General features: G+C 36.0%; 1 protein-coding gene across 5 annotated transcripts in view; it reads left to right on the top strand.

The window, feature by feature from the left end:
- The window catches only part of USP25 (ubiquitin specific peptidase 25), a 93,125-nt gene that overhangs the window by 45,370 nt on the left and 25,993 nt on the right, over positions 1-21,762 (top strand). For all 5 annotated transcript variants that reach the window (XM_068690569.1, XM_068690545.1, XM_068690553.1 and 2 more), the window contains 9 exons: positions 6,710-6,796; positions 12,402-12,539; positions 13,440-13,516; positions 14,236-14,309; positions 15,819-15,967; positions 18,324-18,451; positions 19,260-19,355; positions 19,692-19,853; positions 21,542-21,750. In XM_068690569.1, the coding sequence (XP_068546670.1) occupies positions 6,710-6,796; positions 12,402-12,539; positions 13,440-13,516; positions 14,236-14,309; positions 15,819-15,967; positions 18,324-18,451; positions 19,260-19,355; positions 19,692-19,853; positions 21,542-21,750 (1,120 nt within the window). The remainder of the gene's footprint in view (positions 1-6,709; positions 6,797-12,401; positions 12,540-13,439; positions 13,517-14,235; positions 14,310-15,818; positions 15,968-18,323; positions 18,452-19,259; positions 19,356-19,691; positions 19,854-21,541; positions 21,751-21,762) is intronic.

Raw genomic sequence — 21,762 nt, 5'->3', positions numbered from 1 at the left:
AAGAACTTCTGGTGTCAATCTCTGAGTTATTGAGTTAAAAGTCACTGACAGAATATTTTCTCTTCAGTGTTTTTTCTGTGGAACAGTCTGAGCTGGGGGTGGGTGAGGAACGTGATATAAACTGTTCTGTAGGGCTTCATAGGCAAGGGAATAAGGATGTTGGAAATCTAGGTTCTCTTTCCCTCCTTCCATTGCTTCCTCTGTTAACCTGCTGTCACTTCCGAGTTCAGACGTGCTGTGATCTTTTCTGTTGGGATATTCCTTTTCCTTCTTTTTGTTCTTCTCTGTTGTCTCCAAGTTCCTCTGGTTCCTTCTGATTTTTCAAACTTACTTTATATTTAGTGGTGTATGATGTGAAATTTCTTTTGTTAAGGGTTGGAAATCTTTAATGAATGATGTTTTTTAACTTTGACTAATAACATGATTGTTCATTTAATTAAAGGTTACAGAATAAATGCATTGAGCTGTGATCTTATGTGCAATTTCTAGGTTCAGAAGGGCAGAAAGCCATGAAATTGCCTAGGTGTATTGTTTACTTGTGCATTTAATCAAGAACTTGAGAACTGTAACCGTATAAGGAAATCTTGGCTGTTATTTTATGTCTTAACATATTTTTTTCTTGCTTAAAGCAAGTAACAGAGGAGTGGTTGAATGGCATTTTTTAATATGTGCCAAGACACAAATATAAGATGAGTTCTTCTAGAAGCATCTCAGATCATGCTTATCTGTCTTCTGAATTACAGTAATGTTCTGAGTTTGTTGCTATAAATGAGTAAACGTTCTCTAAATACAGGCTGGTAATACCATGGTGAGCTGCTGTTTACTTAAAATGTCAACTTAACCCAAGTCTGCTGGAGTTCTTAAGTTAGTTTGACTTTCTAGATCAAACAGTATGAAAGCTGTTCTCCATCTTTTTCCATGTTACACCTAAGCCTTCTAGAAAATACAAACCACAACAGCTCAAAACTGCATTTTATACTTGAGTTTTCAGCAGTTTGGAATGCTGAATTGTTGATTGTTTATGAGTAAGAATGTGCTTTGTGAGATGCTTTCCAAAGCTTTTAAGATCTGTGATTGAATCTCTCTGTGACTTTGAAAACACTAAATGTTTTCTGGACTCCGCTGTACATGTGGAGTTGTTCTGCACAAATTCAACCAGGAGGTAGTGTCATATCTGTCTGTAGGAGTTTTGCTTCCAAGAAGGATAGAGAAAAAACTCTCATACCTATAATTTCACAAGTATAGGAACACAAACTTGCTAAAGTCCTAGCTTTTAAGCTCCTTTCTTCTTTCTTTTGTTCTTTGTCACTATGTGCAGGTTTTTAAAGAATGTGAGGATTTTTAGGAAAGCTTTTGATTGTGCCAAGTTCTCAGTGAATGAAAAAAAGCAATATCACAATGATGCTCTGGATAACTTCCTCGTTTTATCATGGTCTTTTTCTTTAAAAGGTGGAAGGCAATACACACACAGGGCCATTATGTACTCAGGAGGAAAATATATTTAAAATTTTCAGTATTTTTTTAACATTAATTATTTTCTACACTGTAATAAAATGCGTTTAATTTATATGCAAAAGCAAGTAAGTATAGCACTCAAATTCATTTTAGTTTAAGGATTATAGGAAGGATTCTTGTCTGTGTTTTACTGCCATGTGATGTATGTATTGGCTTAAATATAGGTCTGATGAGCACATTTAATGCCTGTCATTAGTCTCTGTTCTGATAAACAGGATTTACCACTTACCGTGAATAAGACACACACAAGTGGAGCAGCAAGCAGCCCCAGAGTAAGTTACAGGGATGGAAAGCAGCATAGTGCGTAAGTTGGTGCAGTGGTAACATACAAGCTGCTTCGTGAACTCCTGTAGTCAAAAGAGTAGGTTCAAGAACACGAACCAAAAGGTAAAGTACATCGTTGAATAGAAAAGGTGGGGAAGGCCTTAGAGACGAGTGAGAAGCAATTTTCTGAGTTAGTGGTATAGAATCCAAAAGACTTGAAATTTGGAGAGAAGTGAAGTTATTTGCTGGTGAAATTGCATGTGTTCTTGCAATATTGAGCAATATACAATCCACAGTTTGTGAGAGTGTTAAGACACCAATAATCATTAGTGTAGCAGGAGTACTTTTTTTTTGGAACCCTTAGCACTTTATCCTTACTAGTTAAAAAACTTGAAGTTAGTAATGCTACTGACAAGAGTATATGCTCATATGTGCAGGTTAGCATATAGGGTTCTGCTTTTTCTTTGATTTATATTATTGGCATGAATGAAAAATTAACCCTAAAAATGGCCAATCTGCCCCACTAACAGTAGCTCTGTATACACCAGAGTTGTTTATGAAGTGAAGTAAGAACATATATTTGTCATGTTAGCAGAGGCAGACTCTTCCAAATAATATATTTAATGACATAGGCAGAATTCTATTTATACTCTTTATTTTCAGAACAGTAATGTATTAATTCTTTAAGATTGCTCTATGCTTGCTATACAGACTGAAGGTAGATACGGTCTCTGCTTTGTGGCTTTAAACTCTGAATAAATATAAAATCGGAAATGCACAAAGGGCCCACGGTGGCTAAATGTCATCTCGGCAAATAGCTGTTTTGGGGTGTTAATGCATATATAAGCTTTTGACTTGCACAAGATCATGTTTTGGCTACATGCCAATACCTGAAGGGATTCATTTAAGAGCTCTGCAGAAATGTGTGCTTCTCTTCCCCCCTGCCTAATAATTGCTTTTTAAGCTGTACTAACAAGATACCTTTCAATTTTGGTTTCTAACCAAATTAAATCCTTGCTAAATTTTCTTTGCCAAAATTCAAGTTTATAATTTTCTCCTGTTAAATCTCATGCCTTGGCACTAATTGAGACAAATTTTCTTGCTAGTATTTGCTGCAGACACATTGCTATTGTTATGCACACATACACTTTCAGTGGCATTCTTATTCATTTTTAAATCAGTTCATTCTAGTGAAAGTAGCATGCCCCAGGAATGGAAATTGCACAGCTTTTTCTTGTGGTTGTGTTAAGACAAACCTCAATGCTGACCACATTTCACAAAAGCCAGTGTTCCAGCTGCCTGCCTATAGGTATGGCCTATTTTTGTTGGCTAAGCTTTAATAACCAGGATTTTTCTTGCTTATCACCTTAGGAAGTTTCATTTTTCTACAGCCATTACAACATTGGTCAAATGTATTCGTTCTATTTAAACATCATCATCATTTTCTGTGAAATGAGAAATGTTTTTGGCATCTTATAGCCTGTTTTAGAATTAGTAGCCTGGATTGCTTTAATACAAGCTTCATAGAACAATCTGAAAGCCCTTCCTTCCTTCTGAGTTTAATCTTTGCAAATTGAATAGAAAGATGGCTGTGTTTGTTGTATTACAAGATTGTGTTCTTGTAAACTTTAGAAAGGTAATCAATATTAAAAAATCACCAGCTAGGGCTCAAAAATATTTGCTTCTTTGACCTGGACAGTGGAAACATACAAAATTGCTAGTCTATTTCTTTTTACATCTGTTGCTGAAACAGCTGGTTTTAGTGCCCTGTGCTTACAGATCTTCAAGAATCCATCAAAGAGCGCCTGTCCAAAGCTATATGCAACAGCTTGATAGGTTATCTTTCATCTAGATGTAAAAGTACTGTTTCCTACTCTCCAAGTATGGTTGATGTCAGTACCTTTACTATTTTGGGACTCTGTTGGCAGCTGGTAATGATCTGAGTTGCATGCTAAGCTTTTATGGATTTAATGTGATGACTAATTTACATTCTTACAGTGTTAATGCAGCATCACAGTACTTGAATATTAAGAATTATTACTTTATTCAGCCAAACTAATTTTGTTTTGATAATCCTAGATACTAAGAGGCGAAAAGGGTTAGGCAGGATGTTTAAAGTGAAACCAAGGCTACTTATATTCTGAAACTGGTGTCTGTCTATGTAAGTAAGGTAGACATTACTTGGAAAATTGAACATTTTTGGTATCTTACATTCTTGAAGCTACACCTCTAAATAGTTCTCTCTAGCATGACAGAAAAATATCTATATTACCACCTGTTCTGGGGGAAAGCCTCAAAAAGTCTATTGTCATTCAGCATTGTTAGTTTGAACTCCCTAAACTGACAATGTATCTTTTTTTTTGTTTGCTTGTTTATCCTCATTTTCTGTTATGCTCTCGTTCTGTCCCTAACTGAAGCAGTAGCAGAAAGGCATTCTGAAAATCTGTTCATTTTCATGGTAATTTGAATTGATATCACTTACTACTACTGTGATTCCCTTTCCTAGCAGTGGTGTTAATCTGTCCACTTGGTAAGCAGGTGTTAAGCTAATAGGAAAATAAAACAGTAAAAATTAATCATTTGCTGTCAGCTTAATGAGCTGAAAGGACAAGCATTGTGCAGGAAGTGGAAGCAAAGGTAGACTACTGAGGAGGAGTTTGGAAACACTGCCCAGGCATGGAAGGATGGTGTTAGGAAAGTGAAAACTCACCTGGGCTTAATGCTTGCAGAGGATGCCTATGGTAATAAGAAGAGCTTTTGTTCCTATACTGGTAATAAAAAGCCACAGAAGGACCTGGGTCTAGCTCTGAGCTGTGGGTGAGGATTGAGTCAGTGGTTACTGGAGGCAACTGGGCCCATATTAAATAGTCTATGGGACCCACTGAGCTCCATGCAGTGGAGCTGAGAGAAGAGGGTCAAGTCCTAGCAAGGCCGCTGTCTGTCATCTTTAAAAGTTACTGAGAATCAGAGAGGTTTCTGATAAGCTGGGGATCTTTGAGATGGTCAGCCTTTGCTTGGTCAAGCAAATGTTCTGACTGCAGTTGTTAAAATGGGGTGTTATTTAACATTTTAACAATGAGTTGGAATATCTGTACAGGTACTTAAAAGGATTCAAATGGATTTAGAAAAAAATAAGAGAAAATAATTTTAAAAGAAGAAAATCAGAAATAAGGTGGGAAATAAAGAGCTAATACTTACTCAAATGCCAGGCAAAATCATAAAGTTTATTACAATTTTCTGTACTAAATTTGGATGTGTTATGAAATTGGCCAGCTCAGCTGCTTGGCACTTTGATAGCACTTGGATTAGTCATGGAGAGAAGTCAGTCTTTGGACATTATATTTCAACAGCTGGTTTATTTTGTGTGTAAGGCATTGCTATGTTTCGCTTGATGAAGAGCCCATCAGTGGAATGTTGTTACATCATGAGACATAACTTCAATTAGTACGAACTTCTAGAATGACACTTGAATTAAATATTAACATTTTCTATGGTTTGAGTAAGTAAACAAAGGACTCGGTGTTTTAATTTTTCTTCTCTGCAAGGAAGGATAAAAGGGAAACCTGTATTCTGACCATCAAAACAGCTGGGGAAAAAAAAGCTTGGCTACTTGATTATATTGATTTAGCAATGTGAGAAAGGACTTTTCTCGTTGGTGTTTTTGTCTTCTTAAATCTAAAAGTGTTAGGAAATACAACTTTGATAGCCGCCTGATTTTGCTGGAGATGGTGTACACTCCGGTATATGGGAAGAGGTCAAACTCGGAAAAGGGTCTTTCATGAGGAGAGCAAATTCTCACAAACTCATCTTTTTTTTTTCCATCCAATGTGTTTAAAATTCTTAGAATAAACCCACCGCCTCTTCACAATTTGAGTTTCACTTTCTTGGCATTATGGAGTTGAAATCCTGTTAAGTCCATTGTGGTCTGTGACTTAAGTCTTTACCTGTGTAGAACAAATTGTGGGATCAAAGTCTACTGCCGGAGTAGGCAAACTCTGCCTTTCAAAAATAAATAGCTAATATGTGATCAGGGAAAAAAAAAAAGTACAGGCTGTAAAACCAAATTGGATGAATTAGAGGGTAAACCTCTCCTGTGCTTCTCTGAGCATGTTTAAAATATGTTAAACCCTTTCTTCATCCAGATGCTGATATGTGGTAATGAAGTGATAGAATTAAGCCTAACTTACCTTTAAGAAGCACTACATCTTCAACTTTAACCGAAGCAGTTCATGCCTATACAGAAAAGCAGCAATGCAGTTACATCAGTGCTTTGGACTTCAGTCCTAAGCCACTGCTTTGGACTTCTATTTTTGCAATCAGTTGTCTTTTTCTTGTACTGTCTTGGCTCCAGGCTCTGTGTTCTGTGGTGTTCTTCACAGGTGTGCCCTTTTTCTTGTCCTGTTGTACATAAAATTAGAATTACAGCAGTTCCTTATTTGCTAAGTTGTGTAACCTGGTTTCCTTACTCTAACATGCAGTATTCAAATCCTGGAGGAATGGAAAGAATGGAATAAGTACAGATTGCAAGTGGATTTAAGTTGCATGGACAAAGATAGAGATTCTCTGCATTGAGGCGGTAGACGATAGAGGGGCTACAAGACTAATTTTACATAGTCAAAGAAGCTTTTATTTTGATTTGAAAATTAACAGCTATACAGTTAATAAAATGCACTGAAAAAAGTAATTTATTCTACCTATCATATAAACTTATTTTTTCATTTAACTATAAAGTTTTTTTTTAATTATGCTTTTTCAGTAAAGTAATTGTGTAATGTTGAAAATATATTTAGCGAAGTTTAAGTAAAACAATATATAATGGTAAAGTTTCATTTTAGAAGCTATATGTTTAATATTTAATTTATTGGCACACTTTGGAATAATTTTTTAGGGTTTTCAGAAGTGCTTTAACACTTTATTTGTTTCTTTTCAGTCATTATTTAATCTACTGGAGTTTCGAAGACTAGTTTTGAATTTCAATCCTCCTGCAAATGCTCAAGACTTGCCTCGAAACCAAAAGGTAAAATTAGAAGCTGACTTCCCCTAGTGGTTAATAACGGCATTTCTCTATTGTAATTGATTTTTGCACTGCTCTCTAGTTCAAATTAGCACAGATGTTACAGGTGCCAATTAATATCGCTCTGAGCTTCTTATTATGGATCTTACATAAAATACTTTGGCTTTGTAGTAGAGTACCTCTCTTAACATCCTGCCCTGTAGACTGCTCAGCAAACAACTGCATAGACCAGATTCAGTGGAAGGGCTACTCTGAGCCTTGTGCAACAGCTGTGGCAGCACTGATGCTAGTGGGTGAGCATTTTTAACGTGGCAGTAGTTTGTATGAAGAAGCATGTTTTATTCTGCACCCTTCACACTGTGCAGCTGTGGGCATACTTTTTGATTAGTCTGCATGTGTTTGATCTGTATAGTTTTTTTGGCAGCATTGTTAGTGCTGACCTGGCCCCCTCATTGCTTTTTGGGGATGTTTATTATTTGCAACTCATGATCTGAGATTAAGCTTTTGATTATTAGCTAGTCTCTTCTGGCCATTTAGCAAAGTGATTGTAAGCATAAATTTTCTCATGCTCATTCTGGTATTCATATGGGGTTGTGGAACAGAGGAGTTGGCTCAGGTTTTTTGTAACCTCAGGCTAATGTGGAAGAATGGGCATGGACTGACAGACAAAACAGGCCAAGTTTTCTTCCTTCAGTAGATGCTCTCTGAGGAAAATGCATAGGAGTACACTGAATTCTGTGCTATAAAATAGTTAAAGAAATGGAAAGAGGAAGTAGCTGTATGAAATGTGAAAACACTTCATGTCCTGTTTTTTCAGGTAAACAGAGCAATGAATTCTTGCATATCCAGAAATTAGACCATTGTCCTTTACTCCTCCCTTTCAGATTTTACACATGGAGTGTGTTGTCAGCCTATTTTTATTTGTTTGGCACTTCGGGCTTGACTGGAATGTTCACTAGCAAAAATGAAGCTGCAATTCAAAAAAAACAAACAAACAACAAAAAAAAGAAATTAGTGTCCATTTTCAAAACCTCTAGGTATGCACCGTTAAAGGGAAGTTGCATGTTCAATCAGAATTGTATAATCCCTTTTTCCACCTGCACAGTCATTCCCCCCACTGAAGAACAAGGTGTCACTTGTTTTCTTTAGGAAAAAAATGTTTGCAATAGATTGTGAGATGGTGTGCAAATACATCATTGGTAGTGTTGGGAACATATCACAAGAGTGTGGCAAAATGGTGTATCTTAGTGAGGGCAGAATAAAGTCATGCTATGTTCTACCAAAGAGTTTTCCTGAAATATTTTTTAAATTATTTTTTTTTTTAGATTGACTTTCTGGCCTGTGTTTCATTATTGGTTGTTTTAATAATATACTCCAGTACTCAAATTTCTTTACCGTCATTTTTGAGGACTTAAAAAGGCAGTTGGCATCAAAGAGGAGATACGAAATAGATAATGCCATTTTGTTGTCTTTGAAAAATGTCTTACCAGAGCATTGATGTTAGAAGCCATATGCGACATTAGCAATTCCAAAGTGCTATTTCTTAGAAATTCTGACCATGACAAACAATACTAAGGCTGTGTAAATTTGTGAGACACTGGGCAAATGATAGGGAGTTGTGTAGGAACCTACTGCAAGCCTGCTAGTAAGAAACTCTGGCAGTAGTTTGTATCCTCTCCTACGTCTAAATACTGGAATGGAATTGTAAATAATTTATGCACTCATATCTCTTATCTGCAGCTCAAAAGGGATTGCATTTATGTTGAAATATGTTGTGGGTAGACGTTCAGAAAAGAGAACTCTTCATTAGTTGAAACATAGACAGTAGAAATAAACACGCATGTCCCCAAATATGGTGCTTATATTTCATTATATGGTGAAGACAAGTAGAATCAAATTGATTTAAAGTTGTAATATAAACCTCCAGTTGACAAGCAAAAAAAGTCCTGGAGAAAAAATGCCCTGGAAAATGTACTTCTGTCTTCTTACTTGTTTTAAAAAATATCGTGACTCAGTGTTTTTTTTTTCTCTTCTTTTTTTTTTTTTTAATTTGGTGCTGATAGTGGTTTGTGTTTTTTTTTTTTTTTTTCCCACTTAATATTAAATGCTGGGTGTGACTTACATAACCTGCTAATAAAGAAAAAAATTAATAATCTCAGATTTTCAAGACCTTGGTTTGCATCTTGTCATCTTGTTTTGTTTCTGTTTGATGGAAAGTAGGGTTTAATTCTAAGATTGTGACAGTGTCTTGATATAGAATTAAAGCATTTGGTTGCACTTCAGGCAATACTCCGTAGTAAGATGTTTCCATCCTTTCCAATCAATATATTGAATCTAAATGCCGGTAATAATTTGACATGTAAAATTTTTCATCCAGAAGTCATTTGTATAAATTTTTTACTCAAGCAAACAAAAAAAACCATTGCCACCAGCACAAAAAAAAATGCACGCATGTTTGCCTCAGTTAACTGGACTTTGTTTTTCTTGTTTATCAAACATTGGCATACATTTAAAATCTCAGATCGTTTTTTTCTTCTCATTTGAAATTCCTTTTCCTCGGTTGGTGTGTTACTCAGCTTCTTCCTGCGGAACAAAATATGGTTGGGTGTAGTCACTGCAGCCCCTGTGCCCTCCCAGCTCTCTTAGCTCCTGCTGCCATGCAGCTCCAGCTGTATGCAGTGAGGCCACCTGAATATTTGGTGTGGACTGGATCTTCAAGAAGCTTTTTATTATCACAAGAAAGGGGGTGCTGTATTACAGGTTAGCATGTCCTTCCCTGTGTTTCAACATTATTGTTATGCCAGTGTCCTGGCATACTGATTGAGAATAATGAATGCTTGCTATGCATTAAACATCTAGATTGCTTTAGAAGCATTTCTTAATCATAGATTGTCCCAACATCAGAGCATTAAGAAGTTGCTTATGCAGGCAAGATGGGTGATAAAATAGAGAACATTTTAGATGATAAACTTTTTGTACAGCTTTTGTTTTAAAATTGATTTTAACTTTTTTCTCATTTCACATAGAGTGTACTTGAATATTGAGAACCTTGTGCTGTGCTGTGGTTACTTCAGCAGTTCTTTTTGTAATAAAATGTGAGTCCTTTGTAGAACTGTCCATGGTTTGGGGACTGGCTCACATCCACTTGAAGATTTTAGGCTTTGTTTAGTCAGAATCGCTGTTTGTTGAGCTAATGCCTACATGTTAAAGGATGATGGCAAATGCATTAAAGAGAGCTTTCAAAAAAAAAAAAACAACACATTTTATTAATTTTAGAGAACCTTTTTTGGGTTTACAGGAACATTTGTTCTGAGTAATCATTTCGAAATCAGTAGCCAGTTGATAACCCAAAACTACAATTATTTCTGAAACTCAGCAAAATAAGTAGTGTAAGACTGAGTGGGTAATGCAAGAATGCTTATTGCTTCTGCAATTCAAATTTAATAAAAGAAAGATGATATCTAGATTATTCTGTGGTCAATCATCTACATGTATATTATGCCTGTGAACAGGTGATTGCTAGTTCTGAAGCATCTTGATAAAATGAATCTAAAACTCTGTTCATCTTTAGTAGATCGCTTTATGAAAATAGTAAGAACAAATCACTTCAGAACTTGTTTCTCTGTTTTCTTGTTAAAAATTGATTTAAAGATGTAAACGGAAAACTGATTTTATTCTTTAATTACGAAGATTGATTGCTGAATTAGGGTGTCATTTGACAAAGTCTTCAGCCTTTTCTGTGAACATTGGTTATAATTGGTCAATGTTTTGCAAGGTGGACTAGAAGAGCAAGTGAAACATTTTGGGGATTTACATGACTAGAAGTAGTTTTTAAGTAATAAGCAGAACACATTCCAGTTCCACACAATGCATGGTTTTTAAAGCTGAAATAAGACTGTATGTACTGGAAGCTTTATGTGCACTGGATTCACAGGTGAATAACTAAACAGGTCTGCTCTTTGATGGGCACATTTGTCACCAAGTTATTCCAGTTTGGCCCGTATCTGACATCTGTGCTGTGTTTGAATGATACTTTGTTCTACATGCAAGTGGATATTACATGGGTTTTAATTTCACAAGTGTGTGTCAACTATTTGCTCGGGAGTAAGAATGATATCCAGTCTCCACAGCAGTAAAATTGTGGATTAATCTATGGTGTGATTGATTGTGTTTCTATTTACTTGTTTTTCATTATACAGGCGAAGGTAGTTCTTTTGTTTCTTTTCTGGAAGCCAGAAAAAAAGAACTACATATTCTCCATAGATAATTTTTTTTTTTTTTTAAGTTTTCAGGAGAGCAGGCTATTTCTGTTAAGAGAAATAACAATCTATTTACACCTTATAAATTCAGGGTCTTCAGGTAAAAAAAAAACTTCAAACAAAGGCAGTGCATAGGCTCACAAGTAATTCTGCTAGATTTAGAGAGGGATGCTAAGTCAACACAAGTGATTCATATGGTTGCAGTGTTTTACTTGAGGCTTTGTAAAATCTGCCTGCACTAACTGATAGGGCTGTATGTGGTGTTCTTTGAGGAACCTGCATGCTTTCAACTTTCTTACACTAAATGAAGCTTGTATGCTATTTCTTATCTAATTATTCTTGTGTTGTATTTTTAATAATTCACCCAACTTCAATTTTTTTTCTTCTGCTTGGTGTATCAGATGCACACATAATTGTAAATAGCTTTACTCCATTGTTTATCCAATTAACTTCACTTTTGCTATATTGGAGTTGTGTGATAAGTGTAGGGATAAGTCATACCTGATAATGAGATGCAGTGATTATATGGAAAAATATTTTTCTTATAAAACTAAAATTCCATGGATTATCCTGTAGGGAAAAGGTATCTCTTTTCTTTTTTTCCTTTCATTCTCCAGTACGGTTGTAAGCTATGTATATCAGCTGAAATTTGTTTAGTGGCTCCCAAATAAGGTTCATGGTAAGACATACAAAACTGGGGTCACATGCCTAATAGAAATAAGCATGGAGAAGTTGGCTTGTGGCGCTGGGTGCGTAATATTTAGTAGTAAGTCTTGGGATTAACTGTTTTGTCTTAAGCTCAGCTCAGCTTCTCCACATGTCCATTCAGCCTTATTTTGAGCCAAACAGCCATGTCTAGTTGTAGTTCCATGGAGGTTTCAGTTCTTTAAGTGTAGTTTTCTTTCCAGAGAAGGTTATTGTGTAAATAGGACGTTATCTGTAATCAGGACAAGAGGCAGTGGGAGGTTCCCTCTGAACATCAGGAAGCACTTCACTGTGCAGCTGACCAGGCACTGGTGCAGGCTGCCCAGAGAGGTTGTGGAGTCACCCTTCTTGGAGAGCTTCTTTGAAGCTCCCTGGCATGGTCCTGAGCAACCGGCTCTGGGTGTCCCTGCTTAAGCAGGGGCCTGGACAGGATGGCTACCATGTTTTCCAACCTCAACTAGCCTGTGGTTCTGTGATAAAACTAAAAAGTAAAAGCCAGGTAACACAATCTTGGTAGTAATGCGTGTAAGCTTAAGTATTAGTATGACAACTGGTGGAATATTTGTTTAGCTCATTCAGTAACACTTTTTAGAACTATGTTTTTGTTACTGCTTTGTTAAATATTTTTAATTCTTCAAATACAGGAACATAGGAATCTGCCTTTCATGCGTGAACTGAGGTACCTGTTTGCACTTCTAGTTGGTTCAAAGAGAAAATATGTCGACCCATCTAGAGCGGTTGAGATTCTTAAAGATGCTTTTAAATCAAATGATTCCCAACAGGTAATTTTTGTGCAATTTTATTCAAAATTATGCATGCTCTCATATGGCCATCTAGCAATAGGGAATACTTAAAATGCACAATCAAAAATCCAGAATGTCCACAGGTGCTAAAAAGAGAATTCTAATTATCAGTCTTTTTGAACATTTTTTTTTAATAATATTGTGATCTCCAGTAACCTTTATTTAAATAAAAATAAAAAACAAATTTAATAAATAATCTCTGGCATCATGACTACCATATGCAGTACACTTTCTTCTTATTATATTAGAAACCTCAAAGTAAAGTACCTAACACCGTTTTTGAAACCTTCTTAGTAGTTCCACTTTTTTGCTTTTAGGGCTTAGTTTGAAGTCTAAGTTTGTGTTTTTTGAAAGAGTTTAATTTTTCTGATCTCAGGGTATTACATCCAAGGCTGTGTAAGCCAAGTATACTATTTGTCTAGATACTGGTTTTGTGGGCCATAATATCCATATCCAAGTGTCTTGCCTAAATCACTGCAGCTGTATTTTGCTTTTCTGAGAAACACTGTTTCTTCATAAGATTTATTTTTCACTCATGAGGTTATATGGTTAAGGTATTTAGCTGCAGCAACATGCTGAATTTAGTGCTTGGTGAAAGTAATATTAGTCACCACTTGTTAGATACCAAAGGGTTTGAACAATGGGATTCATGAGATGCCTTTGAAGTGCCATGGTATGAAAGCTGAGCCCAAGTAATGAGAATCACAGGACTATGAAAGCTACCCGTAAAAAAACAAAACCATGGCATAGTCTTAGGCATAGTGTGACTCTGGAGTTCTTGTAAGAGGATGTGCTTCTATGCTGATCATGTAAAGTGGTACTTCATTGTATTCTGTAGTATATGTGAATGTTTACTGACCATTTAATATTTTCCAACAGCAAGACGTTAGTGAATTTACACACAAATTATTAGATTGGTTAGAAGATGCCTTCCAAATTAAAGCTGAAGAAGAGAGGTAAGATTGTTCTACTACTCTCTAAATTGAACATTTCAATAAGGAAAAGGCAACCCAACCAAATGAAAATCCATCTCTAACTGTATGGCTGAAAAAGATCCAACTCTATAGCTTGTTTCAGTTAAAATGTAATTTTCCATATATGCTGATACTTTAAATTTACCATTAATTTTCTTTTTCACCTACTTCTTTTGTGTTAGAAATATTAATGAATGAATTCCAAAATATCTGAACAGTAGAGATATATATTGTCAGTAATGTTAGCTTGTTTCTCACTTGAGTGTAGTTTTACTTATCAGTACTATAGTGTAAATTCTTCAAAACCTTGCTCCTGTTTCCCTTTTCAGAAGATAATGTTCATAGTTTGTGTAAGTGAACATCTGTAAACTGTCTTTTGAATATGCAATTGTTTCTAGAGTGTTGGAAGAAACTTTTTTTTTTTTTACAAGGGCTATGTTCTATTTAACCACTCACAAAATGAATTTGATTTACATAAATTTTCTTGAAATGAAGCACTTCTGAAACTTAATTTTCAGATTGTACTTACCATTGCAAATATGTGAATTGTTATTGCCTTTAGTGGAAAGAACAAAACATAATGAACCGCAACTAAGTAAAATAGGCGGCATTTCCATAATGAATTCAAAATATTCTACTCTTATTTTTGTAAAAAGATTTGCGGCTTTGTGGGATCTTGTGCTAACACACTCTGTTTTCAGGGATGGAGAGAAACCAAAGAACCCAATGGTGGAGTTGTTCTATGGACGATTCCTAGCAGTTGGTGTACTTGAAGGTATGCACCTGAATTTGCTCGGACTTCTCTGCTGGTGCCTGTTGAGTGCTTATCTAAGTACCTAGGTGAATGATGCAGTTATATGGTTTTAGCTGTCTGCAGAAATACACTTGGAGAATACACCTGCAGTGTGTGTCAAAAGGTTTGTCCTGAGAATATGAGACTGAACGAGAATGTAGTGAACTTCAGCAGTCCAGGAAGACTGTTTTGATACCTTTCAGGAGTTGAGTGTATGTCCTGAAGCACAGAAGTTAAGGGGAGATGCTGAGCAAAAATGGTTGCAAAAACTGATTATCATGGCATTTTTTCCCTGCTAAAGGTGTACAGAAGTCAAATGACTGCATTTCCTACAGCTAGTGTCTGACGCTCTGCTTCACTTAATAAAATTTTAAATTTCAATTACTGCATTTTCTTCTGTACAGTTTCTGGTACAGATAACTCACCTTCTTAAAAGTATTGTTCCTTGAAAACAAGGAAACATTGGAAGCCTGATCAAGGTCAATGTCACAGAGTGTGCTGAGGAGTCAGAGTGTAGAATGAGCTTCCCTTTGTTATCTGCATATAATTTGCAGAATTGCATTATTGTCAATTTCCAGGAGGCCATCATCTGTGAAAGCATTTTAATGTTGCTTATTCAGTCCCCATCCCAAGAGCAAATGTTTCTTGAGATGTGTTTGAATGAAGCAGCTATAATCTTTAAAGTGGTTTCCAGGTTGTTTCTTGGCCTGAAATACTGTAGTTAATGCTGCTTTGCTGTTAGACTTCAAAAATGTTCTCCAGATTACTTGCTACTAGCTAGTATTCTCACTCTTCTGCATTTGAGTACTTTAGTCCCTCACATTCTCATCTCAACAGAGGAGATATAAAAAACAAACCAAGGAAAAGAAACTGACTGATGCAAGAAGACTAAATTTATTTCATCCTAAAGTCAGTAACTATTTTAAATTGAAATCACTCGCCACCCATATTTCTTCTCATGTTTAAACTTACATCTTTATGCACTATTACCAAATTACGATCTTGTTTTAAGGACAGAAATCATGAATGTGCTCTTGTGGCTTATTTTCCAAAATGTATAAAGGGCAGCTTCATACCAGCAGTTCCACAGATTGATGATACAGTACAGGGTTGTACTACTCAGCTGCTATTTGCAAGTGGAGGACTTTGACTTCACAGTTTTACACACATAAAACATTGTGAGCTTTTTGGTTTTTTGTTTTTTTTTTTTTTAAATATAACAGATAAGTGCAGAAACAAGGCAAAAATTGTTTAAGAAGAAAAACAGTCATTTTCAGTGTTATGTTCAAGCGACTTTTGAAGTATCTTAAAGATACTTTAAGACATATAAGTGAATTGCTCAATAAGAAAATGTGAGCATTGTTCAGTAGACTAGGCCAGGTGACCCAGAATTGTTTGTTTGGTGGTTATTGTTCTTTTGTTTTGTTTTGTTTTGTTTTACAGTTTTAGGAATGATCACTTAACCTTTAATGTTTAATTTCTTATGTGAAGGTAAAAAATTTGAAAACACAGAAATGTTTGGCCAGTATCCACTCCAGGTTAATGGCTTTAAAGATCTGCATGAGTGCCTAGAAGCTGCAATGATTGAAGGGGAAATTGAATCTCTCCATTCAGAAAACTCTGCCAAGTCTGGTCAAGAGGTGAGTTGAATGCTTCTGTGCGCTTCTCTCAAAATGTTACTGTCATGTTGTTTATTTTTCATTTTTTGTTGTTGTTGTTTTTGTCTTTTTTTTTTTTTGGTCTTGTGACCCACTGTTTATTGCCCTGCATGTTCTGATGTCTGGCATAATAGGTTCATTAATTTTGGGGCTTGTATCTCTTCTAGATTATTGAGAGAATCATCTTTTGGTATTACATCACTGGTTTCAACCTGTTGCTGGTATTTTATCTCCAGAGAGGTCATATTTCTTTTTTTTTTTTTTTTTAACCTTTAATGATTAAAAAAGGTTCTATAGTGGATGAAAGGATAGTCATGTGCTGTTCTAGTGTTAAACTTTGAGCTCTGTGAAGGTGTCTGGGTTTTAATCAGTTTAGCTTCTTAGCATGTGAAAACATAGTCATATTGGCAGCAGTGGCAAAATGAGAAAGTTAACATTAAAACCTAAAGTAGAAAGCATTACTTTATTACTACCAGAGCCAAGTAAATTGATTATATTTCCCTGGACTTAAATAATTAATTTGTAGTGGCTGCAGCTATTAGTAGTGCTTAAAAATTAATGCCTCAAAGTTAGAAGATTTGGAATTACTGAAGGAAGCTGAATTTCTTGTCTCTGCTGAATAAAGTCTTCAAGTGCATTCATCTGAGGTGATAGATGTCTAAGTTGATATAGTAGTCTTGTGTGTTGAGAGATCCATTTTATCCTGAAAGTAAGATTCTTTCTTGTTTCCACCATTCTTTTTAATGGGATGTTTAGTTCGTTTTTCACTATGTTTATAAAAATAGTGCATAAAAACCTCAGCCATGCAATAGGGTGTTGGCACATGAGTTAACGTTCAAACAGGTAAAAAGAAACATTCCCTATCCCAAGGAACTCAAAACCAAACTAAAGAAAAGATGGAGGTCAATGTACACACTTGGGCTTAGAAGTAAGAAGAAAGTAAGATAACAGTTGTCAGCACTATGGTTGATGAACTTAAGCATGTTAGGAGTTTACTCATTGTTAAGTGGTTTGGGGTCAGTAGAAAGGTTTTAGGGAAGGATTGTGATTTGGGTTTGCTGATTTTAGCACTGAAATGTACTGCTGTGTGAAGGAGCTGCACAACATAAGTTATAATTGGCTCCTTTAAAACTGAGGAGGTACTTGGTGAAGGCTGACACAGACAAGACCAGGGAAGGCAGCTCATTTTGTGTGGAGGATGAGGAGGTACTTTGAAGGCAGCGAACTAGGAAAATTCAGCAACAGCCTGGGTAGCTGTTAGAGTGACAAGACTGTTTCCTAAAGCTTGGCGAGGGGAGAAGAGAGGAAATGTAGCACTGAGTTGTGAAATAGTAAATAGTCGAGAAACTAGACCAGAATTTTAGCCATGAGCAAAGGAAGAAAAGTCTGTCTTGGAGGTATTACGTGAAAAGAATATTCAAGATGTTTTGCTGGGTAGAGAGCTTGAATTGAGCCCTGAGTCAAATACATTGGACATTGGCATCAAAATTGTCTGACAGCCATGTCTACAGTAATCAGGAGAAGCTCAACTTGATGCTTAGACTTCCAAAATATATTAGATATCTATAAATGCATAGACTAATTTTTTTGTATTTTGGAGAGTGGGGATAAAAAAATAATTCTAATTCAGGAGATGGAATTAAATTTGTCTTGTAGTTGGGTTTAATGAGAAGCAAAGTATAAAAAGAGACTAAGGATAGAGCATCACTGAATATCCAAAGAAAGCTGGGATAAGGTGATAATAACAGGTTCATCCATGGACACGTTAGCAGTGATTATGAGAGAGAAAAAACTTAAAGAGGCAGTTTTTATATGAAGGAGATTTCAAGAAAAAAAGTTTTCAGTTTTACAGTGCTGAGAGCACTTACTGATGTGTAAGGAGGTCATTAGAAACTTCGAGTGTTATCAGGTGAATGAAAGGGTCAGAAACGAGTCTGAGGGAACTAGAGGGAAGATCACTTCATAAAGTATAAACAAGCCTTTCTCTGGCCTTAGAGAGTTATCGAAGAATAGAACAGTTGGCAAGGCATAGAGGTTCAAGAGTAGATTGCTTTTAGTACAAGCGAGATAAATGTGAAAGGAAGAAGCCTTCCTGCCTGCTCTGCTTTAATGCAGTTAGCAGTAGGTGAGTTGAAATGCTCTGATGTGCACAGGTGACAAATGATCTCTGTTTTCAGTGAAGCTGAAAGACAGAAGCTTTAGAAAGCCTATGCTGATACACTCTCTAAAAGCAATTTCTACCACAGCTATGTCAGTGTGCAAGTATTGTACCATTATTACTGAAGTTCTGTTGCTGAAAGACATTCATTTTATTTTTTTCTGTTTTTGCTTTGTTCAGCACTGGTTCACTGAGCTTCCTCCTGTCTTAACTTTTGAGCTATCAAGATTTGAATTTAATCAGGCTTTGGGGAGACCAGAGAAGATACACAACAAATTAGAATTTCCTCCAATTTTATACCTGGACAGGTACAGTATATTATCTGCAAAGTCTTAGTATAAATGTAAATTTAACGTCATGAGTTTGGTGAAGTTGCTAGTGCATCTCATATTCAGGTAAATCACGGTAAATTTCTATTCTGTCTGAAAAAGTTGTAATTTCATGGGTTTCAGTGACTGCTTCAGAAAATATACACAGATAACAACTTAAGACATAGTGCTACATCATGCCAAAACCCACTTACACTTCAGTTTTTAACTTATTACTAGGTAGTTACATACACAGGCAAAATACTCAGTAAAATGTCACTGTCTTGCAGTGTTTATTGGTCAGCTCAGGAAAGAGGGTGAGAAAAGTCAGATATTTCACGGTGTTCCAGGTAGACTGTATGGTTTGAAGATACCCAGAATGTAAGGACCTGCAGCATCAGTGCATGATGTCTGTATGTAGAGGTGAACTATCATCATGGCTTTCTAGATACTAAATGTTATTTGTGAGCCTAAGCAATGAAGAAAGATTATTGCTACTTGGCTGCTTCTAAAACCACTTTAGAAGCTTTCCAAATACTTGTTTGTATACATTTATAGGATGCATCCATGGTATGTATGAATAGAGCTTTTGACACTGGGGATAAAGCATTACTGAAAGTTGGGGCACGGGGATGGGCATAATTAATTTACTTCTCAGGTCTTGATATGTTGTAGATAAAACAAGTTTTGGAGCATGAATTTTTTTCTTTGTTTTTTGATTTTAGCACTAAGTGTCATTGCTGATGAATACAGACATTGTTTTCAGTGTTCTAATTATATGGGCTGATGTAACTTTCATGTTTTACAGGTATATGCACAAAAACAGAGAAATAACAAGAATTAAACGGGATGAAATCAAGAGACTCAAAGAGTATCTCACGGTTTTACAACAGAGATTAGAACGGTACTATAGATAATTGTTCCCAGTGTAAATGGAAATAATGTTATGGGCTATGTAGAACAGAATAACTCCTTTCAACTCTACATTTTTGTGTAGTTGTTTGCTCTCAATTTCACTACTTTATCTCTCTTCTTTTACCATTTCCTTTGGAAACCGTTTAAGCATGATAGTTGTGGTTTATGAAACTTGCTAGGAAAAGCTTGCTTTACTTGTAGTCAACCAGAAAAAATCCGTTTTGTTTGTTTGATTTTTATTTTTTTATTATTATTATTTTGTGTTTTTTTTTTTTTTTTTTTGGTATATGTGAGTGATGGCATTAATACATTTTATGGTTAACAGATATTTAAGCTATGGTTCTGGTCCTAAACGATTCCCCTTGGTAGATGTCCTGCAGTATGCCTTGGAGTTTGCCTCCAGCAAACCGGTGTGCACATCTCCAGTGGATGACCTGGGTGCTAGTGCCCCCTCCAGTGGGACGCTGCCTGCCCAGACCTCACCCAGGTAAGGGCTGCTTCCCAACTCTCCTCCCAGGGTGAGACACAAGTGACCTGTTCAGGGTAAACCCAACAGCTGAGAGAGATGGGAAGAAATATGTTTCATTCATTGGATTGATACAACCAGGCATCTCCTAAGGCTTATAGTGCAAGATTTCTGCTCTCTTTCTAGAAGTATTTTTCATCACGACAGACTTAAATTAAGACAGAAAGTTAATAATCTGGTATTCTCCAATGTGCCTATAAGAACTTCTTTAGGTGAAGAACTACCATTTTCAAATGAAACACAAGAACTATAGTGTTTGATGGTCCTGAACATCAAAACTTGTGTAGTTTTTTAAACAGCAGGTCGTTGTCCTTTGCTTACTTGAAAGGACATCTACATTTCCAAATAAACACAATATCTGATGAGGTTACTGGTTCCCAGGTAGCTTATATGGTTTTAAGAATCTGAATTTGGGCAGCACGTATGTGCTGCAGAGTTTTCAGGTTTCTGGTGTAGATTTCTTTTAATTTTTGCTTGAGAGTTAAACTCTTTCTTCTGTTTTGCTCTGCTTACATTCCTGATTGAGATCGTCAGGAACCTAACAGCCCAACTTTAAATTCAGAGTAGCCAAAGCATTAGGGAGATAAATGTCTAAGAAAGTTCTTTTTCTCACTATTGAAGCTAGTAACTGTTAGTAGTAGTTAATAAAGTAGAGTACAAGTTAGGATAGGTCTTGACTAGGTGAACACTAACAATTTATAACAGAACTTTTTATATTGCATTCAGGAAGCTGGCCTCTGGTTCAGTCAAGATACTTATATTTTGTACTTTGATGAAGTAAATGAGTCTAAGAAGCTTTTAAAAGATTTCAAATGTATTACTGATAGAATGCCAATATATATCTACTGATGACTGATAAGAAAAGCTTTTAAGTTGCCATTGACTGCATGACACACAATATCAGAAGTTCTATACTTTGTTCGGATTCCTATATAGAAAGTTTATTCTGTAAAAATTCAAGTCTTACAACTTTTGTCAACCTCTATAAGTGTGAACACATGTTTTGAGGAGTGACACTAAGCTCTTAATGTTCTGACAATGTTCTGAACTATAGAACAGTTCCTCAGGCTGTATCGTGGTGCCATACCCAAAGTAAATAAACAGTGCCTTGCTAAGAAGGTCTGCAGATTCGTGTTACACGTTGGATTACATGTATGCCATCTTGTTGATAGGAGGAGAAAAACATGTAACAGATTTTCATTTTTAATATTCTGCCCCTGTCATAGAATTTCTGTAAGTTGGCCACTTCAGTGTTTGAATCACAAGACTTGCTTGGAACAAGTTTACTGCTAAATTCACAGCCAGCCATAGATACTAGAGTCTCTTGTATTATTTTTATTGTGTGACATCTGAAGGTGTTGAATAGCATTTCAAGTAAAGTAAATTGTGACTTGACCGATCCAATTCCTTTATTTGTGATAATAGTAACCAAAGTTGTTATTGTGCTAATGTGGTATACCACAAAGTATTCAGGATTTACATAGTAATTTTCATATTGATATTTTAGGTACTTCTCTTGGATTGCTCTGTAGGAAATTACCTTTTTATTTTTTTTTGTATTCAGATTAAAAGCTTGTTTTTGTAGTACAGCGTTTAGTATGTGTATGTGATGATTCAATTTTGGTATTTCGTGTTTTGAATGAATGCAGCACAATAGATCAGCAGGGGCCTTCCTCTTCAGATGTTCCAAGCACATCTCCTGTACAAAGATCAGTAATACATAAACCATTCACACAATCACGAATTCCTCCTGATCTGCCAATGCATCCAGCACCAAGGCACATCACTGAGGAAGAGCTTTCCGTCCTAGAAGGCTGTCTACATCGCTGGAGGACTGAAGTAGAAAATGATACTAGAGGTATTGCCACAA

The sequence above is a fragment of the Anas acuta genome, chromosome 1, assembly GCF_963932015.1.
Source record: "Anas acuta chromosome 1, bAnaAcu1.1, whole genome shotgun sequence".
Classification (NCBI taxonomy): domain Eukaryota; kingdom Metazoa; phylum Chordata; class Aves; order Anseriformes; family Anatidae; genus Anas; species Anas acuta.
The sequence above is the reverse complement of the archived record's forward strand: the minus strand, read 5'-3'. Positions and strand labels throughout refer to the sequence as shown.